The sequence below is a fragment of the Macaca nemestrina genome, chromosome Y (assembly GCF_043159975.1).
Source record: "Macaca nemestrina isolate mMacNem1 chromosome Y, mMacNem.hap1, whole genome shotgun sequence".
NCBI lineage: Eukaryota > Metazoa > Chordata > Mammalia > Primates > Cercopithecidae > Macaca > Macaca nemestrina.
Genome location: NC_092146.1, coordinates 273,828 through 286,385, shown reverse-complemented (window position 1 = coordinate 286,385; position 12,558 = coordinate 273,828). Strand labels below are relative to the sequence as shown.

The following is a 12,558-nucleotide window of genomic DNA, read 5'->3' as shown; positions in this document are numbered from 1 at the left end:
CCACTTCCCCGTAGAAATCACGGCGTCGCACACACACACACACACACACACGTGTGCTTCCCGGTTAGTCAAAATAAGTTCACAGAATTCCTGCGTGATGCGGCTCTTCTGACCAAGAGTGCTCGGATTTTTATGTCCGGTCATGGAACACAACCTGAAATTGAAATCAGGACGGACGCAACACAAAACCGTCGTTGATGAGTGACTGACGCCGGCCGCGGTGGCTCACGCCTGGAATCCCAGGAGGCCAAGACAGAGGCAAAGGCAGGAGGAGGGCTTGAGGCCAGGAGTGTGAGACCAGCTTGGGCAACAGAGCCAGACCTTCTCCCTATCAACAACAAAATTAAAAATTAGCCAGGCATGGTGGCGTGTGCCTGTTGTCCCAGCTGCTTGGAAGGCTGAGGTTGGAGGATTGCTTGAGCCGGGAGATTAAGGCTGCACTGAGCTGAGATCGCAGCTTGGGTGACAGACCAAAACCCTGTCTCAAACGAACGAAAAGAGTTACTTAGGCCGGGCGTGGTAGCTCACGCCTGTAATCCCAGCACTTTGGGAGGCCGAGGCGTGTGGATCATTTGAGGTCAGGAGTGCGAGACCAGCCTGGCCGACATGGTGAAACCCCGTCTCTACCAAAAATACAAAAAATTAGCCAAGCGTGGTGACGGGCGCCTGTAATCCCAGCTGCTCAGGAGGCTGAGGCAGGAGGATCCCTTGAACCCAGGAGGCAGAGGCTGCAGTGAGCCGAGATCTCACCATTGCACTCCAGCCCGGGCAACAGAGCGAGGCTCCATCTCAATAAATAAATAAATACGTAAAACTCCAAAAAAGAGTTACTTATTGAGTCTAGCTGGATTGATGCAGCTCAGAAGTAGGAGACCCTGGCTCATAAAAGACCTTGAATTTACTCTAAAAGGGTGCAAACCCAGCTGAAACCCTATTTTGATAAAAACATGAATAAAAGGGGGGGGGGGAAGACATAAAGGAAAGAGGTGCATGTGTGCCAGAGAGAGTTTAATGCAATGTCTTGATGGACACTGTTGAAAGCACAAACACACACAACTCCTGGGTCAAGTTATTTAAAGAACTAACGTCACATCCCCGGACGTAGACGATTTTTGCAATTTTCAAAGCAGTGGACGCTCATCCCAGCACTCCAACGTTTACAGGGGTCCCACGCCTCCAACCTGTCTTTACTGTCTGATAAGCAAAGCTAACAGAAACGGGGCCCTTTGGGTCCCACGGAGCCCGTTATATTGAAAAGTTGCATTTATTTTTCCCCCGCGCGCTCCCGCAGGCCGCACGCTCGCTCCCGAGCTCGGCGCGCGCGCACCCCGCATGCTCGCTCGTTCCCGGTGCCTCCCACTGCGCAGGCGCACTCCCGTCCCCCAGCCCCGCCCGCTCACACACCTTCCAGCCTCTGCCTCGCGCCCCGCGGGCGGGCACTGCGCATGCTCACCCGACCGGCCTCCCGAACGAGGCGCCTCCACCGCTACGCACGGCGCATGCTCCATGAGGAGGCTGCCCCTCCGCTCGCTCTGGCAGGGACGCATTGCGCATGCTCGCATCTCCGCCGCTCTAAGGCCGCCTCGCCGCCATGGGCCGCACCTCTTAAATTCCTAAACGCAGAAAGGGCTCGGGCGCGACGGCCGCCACAGCCCCTCCTCCGTCCTGACCGCAGCCGCTTGGCCCCACCAAAGCCTCCTGCAAAGGCTCCGAGGGCCGCGGTGCGCGCGGGGGCCAGCGGCGGCGTCGCCCGGTGATGACGTCGTCGCGATGACGCGGCGCAGTGACGTGGACGCGGGCGCCGTCGTTTGGGACGCGCCCGTTTTGAAGCTGCGCTGAGCAGCGCGGGCCGGAGCGCGCCCCGTCCTCGGTCTCCCCGAACCCCGCGAGTCTGCGCAGTTCCCGAGGCGCGGGCCCTGTTCCCTGCGCCGCGCCCCCTCAGCAGGCGGGGCTCGCATCCCCCGGGTCCGTCCGGGCCGGACCGAAGCCCCCGGGGCGGGGTGCGGGCGTTCCGGGGCGCCCCGGGCCCAGCCCCCGCCATGCCGCCCGGCAAGGTCCTGCAGCCGGTGCTGAAGATGAAGGTGGACGAGCTGTTCCTCTACTGGCTCAGCGAGGCCAGCACGCAGCGGATGCTGCAGGACTGCCTGCGCCGGATCAAGGCGCCCGGGCGGGACCCGCCGACCGCGGGGGACGGGGAGCTGCCCGGGGTCTGGCCCGCGGCCCCGCTCGCCGCCCCCAGACCCGGCGGGCTCGACCTCGCGGCAACCCCCGGCCCGGGCCCCGCGCTGCCCCTGGGCGCCGCCTCCAGCCCCAGGAACGCGCCCCACGCTCGAGGCACCCGTAGATCCGCAGGGACGAGAGTAGTAAGTGACTCTTCCTTCTGCTAACACCTGCGCAGGTGGCTCTGGAAGCTTAGCGGACGCGTGGCTGCGCGGTGGAGGCAGGTGGGAGAGCGTCAGACCCCAAAACGGTTTCACATTGAGTCTGTTCCCCGCCCCGACCCACCCCCCCACACACACAAAAAGTTGCACCTGCTGAACATTCCGTCATTGACAGTTGTCAACCTAAATATCACACAATTTATAAACGTACAAAGGCTTTCTTCCTCTTTATTTGATGCTATTCTATTCCATTCTCTTTATTTTATTTTAATTTAATTTAATTTTATCGTGAGACGGGGTCTTGCTCTGTCGCCCGGGCTGATGGCCCGATGTCGGCTCACTGCAACCTCCGCCTCCCGGGTTCAAGCGATTCTCCTGCCTCAGCCTCCCGAGGAGCTGGGATGACAGGCACCTGCCACGACGTCCGGCTCATTTTTGTATTTTTACTAGAGATGGGGTTTCACCATATTGGCCAGGCTGGTCTCGAACTCCTGACCTCAAGTGATCCGCCCGCGTCGGCCGCCCGAAGTGCTGGGATGACAGACGCGAGCCCCTTTTTTGTTTATTTGAAATTTTTTTGGAGATAGGGTCTTGTTCTGTCTCCTAGACTGGAGTGCAGTGGCACAAACAGCTGGACTTCCTGCCTCAGCCTCCCCAGTAGCTGGGATTACAGGCCTGCACCATCACGCCAGGCTAATTTTTGTGTTTTTTTGTTTTTGTTTTTGTTTCTAGACAGGAGGTCTTGCTATGTTACCCAGAGTACTGTATTTCTTAAACGTCATTTATTTCACAGAAGGTGATTATTCACTGCAGGTGAGACGCACAGCCTCCGGCTAATGTGCTTGTAATCTCAGCTAAGCCGGGAGGCTGAGGCAGGAGAATCACTAGAAGCTGGGAGGCTGAGGCTGCACTCTAGCCTGGGCAACAGAGCAAGACTCCATCTCGGAAAAAACAAAACTAAACTAAACTAAAAGCAAGCACTTGGGGGCAAGAAAAGATGAGACAGGAATTTATGCTCAGTGGGTTGGCCAAGTGTATGTATGCAAGAAGTTACAGGAAGCGCTATGGATTTTCACCAAGGGAGTCCTGACACATGGGTGTTGAACAAATATGCATGTTACCTACTCCCAAGTTGATATTGCAGTGGAGACTTAACATTTAAAGGCAGTATAGTTAGGTCCCCCCAGGTCAAAAGGTGAAGCAAGTTTGCAGCCCCTCTAAACCTGCCAGAACCAGAGTCCGTGGTAGGTGGTTATCAGGATAAAGTGATTGCAATCAGTCTCTTTTTTTTTTTTTTTTGAGACGGAGTCTTGCTCTGTCGCCCAGGCTGGAGTTCAGTGGCACCATCTGGGCTCACTGCAAGCTCCGCCTCCCGGGTTTACGCCATTCTGCCTCAGCTTCCCGAGTAGCTGGGACTACAGGCGCCCACCGCCACCAAACCTGGCTATTTTTTTGTATTTTAGGTAGAGATGGGATTTCACCTTGTTAGGATGATCTCAATCTCTTCACCTCGTGATCTGCCCACATCGGCCTCCCAAGGTGCTGGGATGTGCCCGCTGACAGCAGTGTATTTTTTAAAATGCTTCCTGTCGTTTTATACTATGCAGTTTAAAGCAATAAAACATTGCTTCCAGATGTTTTAGACACACATATGGCTGGTGCGTCTTGTGGCCCGAGAATATGACGGAAGCCTGAAATACTCAGAATGTTCCCTTGGAACTTGTTTATACCATTTGAAATTTTTTCAGCTCAACACTAGCCTCCCATCAGCAGCACTAATAAGCATGTCACGCAGTGATTATTTATGTAGCACCATAGTTTTCCAGCCCCAATGGTCCGGCCTCTACTTGCTGAGGGAGAGGTGGGTGGCAATCCGAGGTGAGCTCCTTGGGTTCTAAATTCCTGGTGGTTGTCCGACGTGTTCTGATCGATCTAGAACGTTTTCCAAAAGTACGTGTGGATGAAAACGTGAACCAGAAATGGAGGCAGCTTGGAGACCGCCTGGCTCAGGCCCTCCCGATCCCGATCCAGGAGGGGACTCAGGGCCCCAGGACGCATCTCTTGAGCTCCGGCCCAATGTGCTCTCCTGGTTGCCGATGAGCTGCCATTTTGTCGTTAAACGTGTTGAATGACAGCCAGACACTAAGGTAAATGCTTGAATGTTGTGACTTTGCATGAATTCTCCTACGGCTGGGAATATCGACAGAAGGTCAGGTCTGTGCAAACAAGGCCATCTGGGTGCATGGGAAAAGATGATACATTCTGTACATCTGGCAACAAGCCTCTAACAAGAGGAAATTAAGTTCCGAAGGTGTTCACAGCAGGGAGAGGTCGTTTCTCTCCTGGAGAAAGTTTTGAGGAGGAAGTGAGTAGCGGGACTTGGGAAATGCACTGAGTTTATTGGGTATGGGGGGGCAGGACCAAGGGAGGCCGCTCCAGGAGGGGTGACGGGCAGAGTGTGAAAATGAGACCAGGCACAGTCGCTCATGCCTGTCATCCCAGCACTTTGGGAGGCTTAGGCGGGTGGATCACCTGAGGTCAGGAGTTCAAGACCAGCCTGGCCAACACGGTGAAACCCCATCTGCACCAAAAATACAAAAATGAGCCAGGCATGGTGGTGCGTGCCTGTAATCCTAGCTACTCAGGAGGCTGAGGTAGGAGAATCACTTGAACCCGGGAGGCAGAGGTTACAGTGAGCCGACATTACACCACTGCACCCCAGCCTGGACAACAGAGAGAGAGACTGTCTCAAAAAAAAGAAAAAAAAAAGAAAAAGGGTAAGATGTTCAGGTCGTGTTGAGCGACTGGAGTGGTCTAACGAGAGAAGCAGAAGGAAGGATGCGTGTGGATCATGGCGTGGTGGCCGTGACTGAGCTTGTCTGGGACCTCAAGTTTGCTTTAAACGTGTCTTCCTGTTTGGGACCCGTGGCTTACTTCAGAAGTGAATAACTTAGAAGGATGTGTCTGTTCATTGGGACAAAAGGGATGCGGAAAAGATTTTCATAAATGAAACAGCTTTTTCTCACCCACACAGGTCCAAGATTGGGTATGAGCTGTCGGGAAGGTTTGTTCTAGGTCCGTTGAACTTACGTGGCACTTTCAAAGCGGACGTAACCAGCGCTGCCGTGGCTGTTTTACGTTATCTGCACCTTCACCGTTCCTGAGCAGAGAGATTGCACTGTGTGTTTGAAAGCGGTGCTTGCGATGGCTCCCTCCCATCTCTGGGGAAGAGAGACCCGTCGTACAAATTAGAAAATGTGAGCGTTGGCCGGGTGCGGTGGCTGAATCCCAGCACTTTGGGAGGCCGAGGAGGGAGGATCACTTGAGGCCAGGAGTTTGCGCCCAGCCTGGGCAACATAGCGAGACTCCCCCGTGTCTATAAAATAATAAGATCAGCCAGGCATGGTGGTTCATGCCTGAAGTCCCAGCTGCTTGTGAGGCTGAGGCAGGAGGGTCCCAGGAGTTCGAGGCTGCAGTGAGCTATGTCTGAGCCACTGCACTCCCGCCGGGGCAACAAAGTGAGACCCTGTCTCTAAAAAAAAAAAAAAAGAAAAGGAAATGCCAGTATTGATGGGCTGATGATGCAAGCCAGGGTGCTTCTGCTGGGGGCACCCTAAATGCACCTTTAAAGTAAGTTGTTACAAGGGGAAGTAAGAACTTCATGTCGATGACCTGCCTTTTTTTTTTTTTTTTTTTTTGAGGTGGAGTTTCGCTCTTGTCTCCCAGGCTGTGGTGCAATGTCACAGTCTCAGCTCCCTGTAACCTCCACCTGCTACAGTTCAGATGATTCTCCTGCCTCAGCCTCCCAGGCAGCTGGGACTACAGGTGCCCGCCACTACGCCCGGCTAATTTTTGTATTTTTAGTAGAGACGGGGTTTCACCATGTTGGCCAGGCTGGTCTTGAACTCCTGACCTCAGGTGATCCGCCCGCCTCAGCCTCCCAAAGTGCTGGGATGACAGGCCTGAGCCACCGCGCCCGGCCGGATGAGCTGCTTTTTCTACTACCTCATTAACTAACACAGGTGACCACCCCTGGAAAAAAAAAAAAAATGAAGGCTTAGGCCACCCACACCCTCCTGTCCCCTTTGACTCCTGCCTGGGACTCAGCCCCTGGGTGTGAGCGGCTATCCTGTGATTTCCGTCTGCCTGTTCTGTCTCCATCTCTGGTCCTCAAACTGGAACAGATGTTCTTGCCGAATGAATTCATGTTCCATTGCCTCTAGAATTCAGTATCGTGCGTTCCGTCCCCTCTAGAACTCAGCATTGTGCGTTCTGTCCCCTCTAGAACTCAGCGTCATGCATTCCGTTCTCTAGAACTCAGCATCGTGCATTCAGTCCTCTAGAACTCAGCATCGTGTGTTCCGTCCCCCTCTAGAACTCAGCATCGTGCATTCTGTTCTCCTCTAGAACTCAGCATTGTACGTTCTGCCTCCTCTAGAACTCAGCATTGTACGTTCTGCCCCCTCTAGAACTCAGCATTGTGCGTTCTGTCCTTCTCTAGAACTCAGCATCGTGTGTTCCGTCCTCCTCTAGAACTCAGCATTGTGCGTTCTGTTCTCCTCTAGAACTCACCATTGTGCGTTCCGCCCTCTGTAGAACTAAGCATCGTGCGTTCCGTCCCCTCTAGAACTCAGCATTGTGCGTTCCGTTCTCCTCTAGAACTCAGCATTGTGCGTTCTGTTCTCCTCTAGAACTCAGCATTGTGCGTTCCGTCCTTCTCTAGAACTCAGCATCGTGCGTTCCGTCCTCCTCTAGAACTCAGCATTGTGCGTTCCGTCCTCCTCTAGAACTCAGCATCGTGTGTTCCGTCCTCCTCTAGAACTCAGCATTGTACGTTCTGTCCTTCTCTAGAACTCAGCATCGTGTGTTCCGTCCTCCTCTAGAACTCAGCATTGTGCGTTCTGTCCTTCTCTAGAACTCAGCATCGTGCGTTCCGTCCTCCTCTAGAACTCAGCATTGTGCGTTCCGTTCTCCTCTAGAACTCAGCATCGTGCGTTCCGTCCTCCTCTAGAACTCAGCATTGTACGTTCTGTCCTTCTCTAGAACTCAGCATCGTGTGTTCCGTCCTCCTCTAGAACTCAGCATTGTGCGTTCCGTTCTCCTCTAGAACTCAGCATCGTGCGTTCCGTCCTCCTCTAGAACTCAGCATTGTGCGTTCCGTCCTCCTCTAGAACTCAGCATCGTGTGTTCCGTCCTCCTCTAGAACTCAGCATTGTACGTTCTGTCCTTCTCTAGAACTCAGCATCGTGTGTTCCGTCCTCCTCTAGAACTCAGCATTGTGCGTTCTGTCCTTCTCTAGAACTCAGCATCGTGCGTTCCGTCCTCCTCTAGAACTCAGCATCGTGCGTTCTGTCCTTCTCTAGAACTCAGCATTGTGCGTTCTGTCCTTCTCTAGAACTCAGCATTGTGCGTTCTGTTCTCCTCTAGAACTCAGCATTGTACGTTCTGCCCCCTCTAGAACACAGCATTGTGCGTTCCGTCCTCCTCTAGAACTCAGCGTCGTGTGTCTGACACTGGACCTTGTGGTTGCATCCGTCTTGGTTCCTTTCGTACCTGTGTAGGGTTCTGTGGTGAGGATGGTCCGCGGTGTATCCACTGAACATGGATGGCCATGTGAGTTGTTTCCTCTCTTTGTGTATTAGGAGTCAGGCTGTTGTGAACATGCACGTGCAGGTTCGTGTGGATGGATGATCTCATTCCTCTTGGGTAAATGGCTCGGTGTGGAATTGCTGCGTTGTATGGTAAGCGTAAGTTTAAAGAAACTTAGCAACAAAAAAGCGTGAAGGAGCCCTGTTCTCTTCCAAAGTGGTTTCCCATCTCACGTTTCCACCCGCCACGTGGGAGGGTGCTCCCCCAGCTCTTCCACACTCACCAGCCCTCGATGCTGCTGGCCTTTGTAATTTCAGCCACTCCGATGAATGTGTGACCGTTTCTCTTGTTTGTTTCTTTGACTCGGAGTCTCGCTCTGTTGTCGGGCTGGTGTGCAGTGGCGTGATCGTAGCTCACTGCAGCCTTCACCTCAGCCTTCTGAAAACCGGGACCACAGGTATGTGCCACCACGTCCGGCCACTTTTATAATTTTTGTAGAGATGGGGTCTTGCTGTGTTGCCCAGGCGGGTCTCAAACTCCTGGGCTCAAGGGATCCTCCCACCTCGGCCTCCCAAAGTGCTGGGATGACAGGCGAGGGCAAGCACACCCGGCCAGCAGGGCACGGTTTCGATCGCATTTCCCTCTGGCCGGGTGACGCCGAGGGATTTTCAGGTGCTTATTTTCCATTCGTGTGGTTTCCGCCGTGAAGCACCTGTTCAGGTCGTTTGTGTGCTTTTTAAATCGGGTTACGTTTTCACTGAGTTGCGAGAGCTCTTTGGGTAAAACTGTGGGCGAGTCCTTGGTAAGGTAATGTGGTTTGTGCGTATTTCTCTCGAGTCCGGCTTGCTTTTTATTTTCTTCAGTGTCTTTCAAAGAGCAGAAGTGTTTAGTTTTTCAGCTTTTTTATGACTCTTATTTTTTGTATCTTATTACAAACTGTTCGTATAGCCCAAGGTGTCAAACATTTTCTATTTGTCTTCAGAAAGCTTTGTGGTTTTAGGTTTGCGTTTCGGCCTGTGATCCAGTTCAGGTCAGTTTTTCTGCGTGGTGTGAGGTGAGGTATGGGGGGGACCCAGCACCATATGTTGGTGACTCTTTTCCCCCCATGGAATTGTGTTGTTGGAAGTCAGTTGAGTACGTACATCTGGGTTCATTACCATGTTCTTCCCATTGCTGTATGTGCATCCCCTCACCTTCGTGGCCCTTTCCAGATTAGTGTAACTTTCCAGCAAATTTTGAAAGCCGGTAGTGTGAGTCCAAGCCTGTTCTTTAAAAGTCGCTTTCCAGCAAGAAAAGCCTGTTGGAATTTTGATTGGGATTGCTTTGAATCTGTGGATCAATTTGGGTTCATTGACACCTTAATAATATTTTCCAATCCACCAGCAAAGGACTTTCCGTTTATTCAGGTTTTGTTCAGCTACGTTGTGTAGTTTCTCGGGTACACATCTTGCACCTCCTTGATTAAATTTCTATCTGTTTATTTAGTTCTTTTCTAATTTCTGGAAGCTACTCAGTAGTTTTGGTATCCACCTAACCCATAACTTTTATCAGACCGGCTGCCTGCATTTTAGAATGTTAGAATGGGGTATTTGGAGATAAACCTGCATGCGTGTGCATCACACACACAGGTGCATACACACACACACACACAGGTGCATACACACACACAGGTGCATACACACACATACACAGGTGCATACACACACACACACAGGTGCATACACACACACAGGTGCATACACACACACACAGGTGCATACACACACACAGGTGCATACACACACACACAGGTGCATACACACACACACACAGGTGCATACACACACATACACAGGTGCATACACACACACAGGTGCATACACACACACACAGGTGCATACACACACACACAGGTGCATACACACACACAGGTGCATACACACACACACACAGGTGCATACACACACACAGGTGCATACACACACATACACAGGTGCATACACACACACAGGTGCATACACACACACACAGGTGCATACACACACACACAGGTGCATACACACACACAGGTGCATACACACACACAGGTGCATACACACACACAGGTGCATACACACACACACAGGTGCATACACACACACAGGTGCATATACACACACACAGGTGCATACACACACACAGGTGCATACACACACACACACAGGTGCATACACACAAACACACAGGTGCATACACACAAACACACAGGTGCATACACACACACAGGTGCATACACACACACACAGGTGCATACACACACACAGGTGCATATACACACACACAGGTGCATACACACACACAGGTGCATATACACACACACAGGTGCATACACACACACACACAGGTGCATACACACACACACAGGTGCATACACACACACAGGTGCATATACACACACACAGGTGCATACACACACACACAGGTGCATACACACACACAGGTGCATACACACACAGGTGCATACACACACACAGGTGCATACACATACACAGGTGCATACACACACACAGGTGCATATACACACACACAGGTGCATACACACACACACACAGGTGCATACACACACACACACAGGTGCATACACACACACACAGGTGCATACACACACACAGGTGCATATACACACACACAGGTGCATACACACACACAGGTGCATATACACACACACAGGTGCATACACACACACACACAGGTGCATACACACACACACAGGTGCATACACACACACAGGTGCATACACACACAGGTGCATACACACACACAGGTGCATACACACACACACAGGTGCATACACACACACAGGTGCATACACACACACACAGGTGCATACACACACACACAGGTGCATACACACACACACACAGGTGCATACACACACACAGGTGCATACACACACACACACAGGTGCATACACACACACACACAGGTGCATACACACACACACAGGTGCATACACACACACACAGGTGCATACACACACACACACAGGTGCATACACACACACAGGTGCATACACACACACAGGTGCATACACACACACACACAGGTGCATACACACACACACACAGGTGCATACACACACACACACAGGTGCATACACACACATACACAGGTGCATACACACACACAGGTGCATACACACACACACAGGTGCATACACACACATACACAGGTGCATACACACACATACACAGGTGCATACACACACACAGGTGCATACACACACACAGGTGCATACACACACACACAGGTGCATACACACACACACAGGTGCATACACACACACAGGTGCATACACACACACAGGTGCATACACACACACACACAGGTGCATACACACACACACACAGGTGCATACACACACACACACAGGTGCATACACACAAACACACAGGTGCATACACACACACACAGGTGCATACACACACACACAGGTGCATACACACACACACACAGGTGCATACACACACACACAGGTGCATACACACACACACACAGGTGCATATACACACACACAGGTGCATACACACACACAGGTGCATACACACTCACAGGTGCGTACACATACATAGGTGCATACACACTCACAGGTGCATACACACAGGTGCATACACACTCACAGGTGCATACGCACACAGGTGTGCTTATTTTAATGTTTCATTAGAAGTTCTTAACAAACACGTCATAAGACAGAAAAGCACCCGGAACCCTCGTGGCAGGAGCTCAGGGTTTCTGAAGGTTTCGTGTGGGAGCCGTGAGCTTGCCCAGGGACCGTAGTTCTTACTGCCTTCATAACAATGACCTGTTTAGGGTTTCATAGTTGGCACCGATGAGAGTCTCATCGTGAGGAGGAAGGAAGGTGTTCAGAACTCTTCTTGTAACCTTCGAGAATCTGCAACCATGGAAGCTGTGTCAAGAGCCTCGTCCCTCCCTCCTCTTTTGTTGACAGAGAGAACCGTGCCGTTTCCTGAGATGAGGTGGACAGGTTTTGAATCCGCCGGAGCCTGTCCTCTCAGGGCCTTTGAAACAGGGAGGAGGCCGCACTCCGCAGACGGCACCTGTGGGGTGAGGACAGAATTCTGAGCCATCTTCATGTCTCACGGGTTTGCCTGTTTCTAGCTATGCTGTTAGCTTTGGATGTTCAGAAAAACATTTTCTCACAAAGGAGAGGTTGCCTTCGTAAGCGTTTTACATCTAGGATTTCACAACAGCCCTTGTGTTTGCCCATGGAAGACACATTTTTATTCTAAAACAAGCCATCGGAACAAATGTGTGTTTAGCGAGAATGAAAAGTGAAGAGATTTTTACGAAAATTTTGCATAAAGGTCTTCTGGGCATTTTAGGAGCATTAGAGGTTGATGGTACGATCGTGTCCGCACGGGAGAAGGACAGTGGAGATTCGGGTGCCGTGAGGGCCTTCCTTGGCCCAGATGGCAGTGCTGTCTCGTCAGCGTAGGAGTGTGGGGGACACAGGCTGAAAACAGGCCTCACCGATTCCACGCTGGCTTGTGGTGCACACACACGTGTGTGACGGCCGGTCCCTGCACACGGTCGTGTATAGACAGCCGCA

At 52.0% G+C, this 12,558-nt stretch overlaps 1 protein-coding gene across 2 annotated transcripts in view; it reads left to right on the top strand.

The window, feature by feature from the left end:
- The first annotated feature begins 1,755 nt into the window (after positions 1 to 1,755).
- Positions 1,756 to 12,558, top strand: part of LOC105478255 (protein phosphatase 2 regulatory subunit B''beta) — a 45,934-nt gene continuing 35,131 nt past the window's right edge. For both annotated transcript variants that reach the window (XM_071089388.1, XM_071089390.1), the window contains exon 1: positions 1,756 to 2,363. In XM_071089388.1, the coding sequence (XP_070945489.1) occupies positions 2,040 to 2,363 (324 nt within the window). In that variant the 5' untranslated portion in view covers positions 1,756 to 2,039. The remainder of the gene's footprint in view (positions 2,364 to 12,558) is intronic.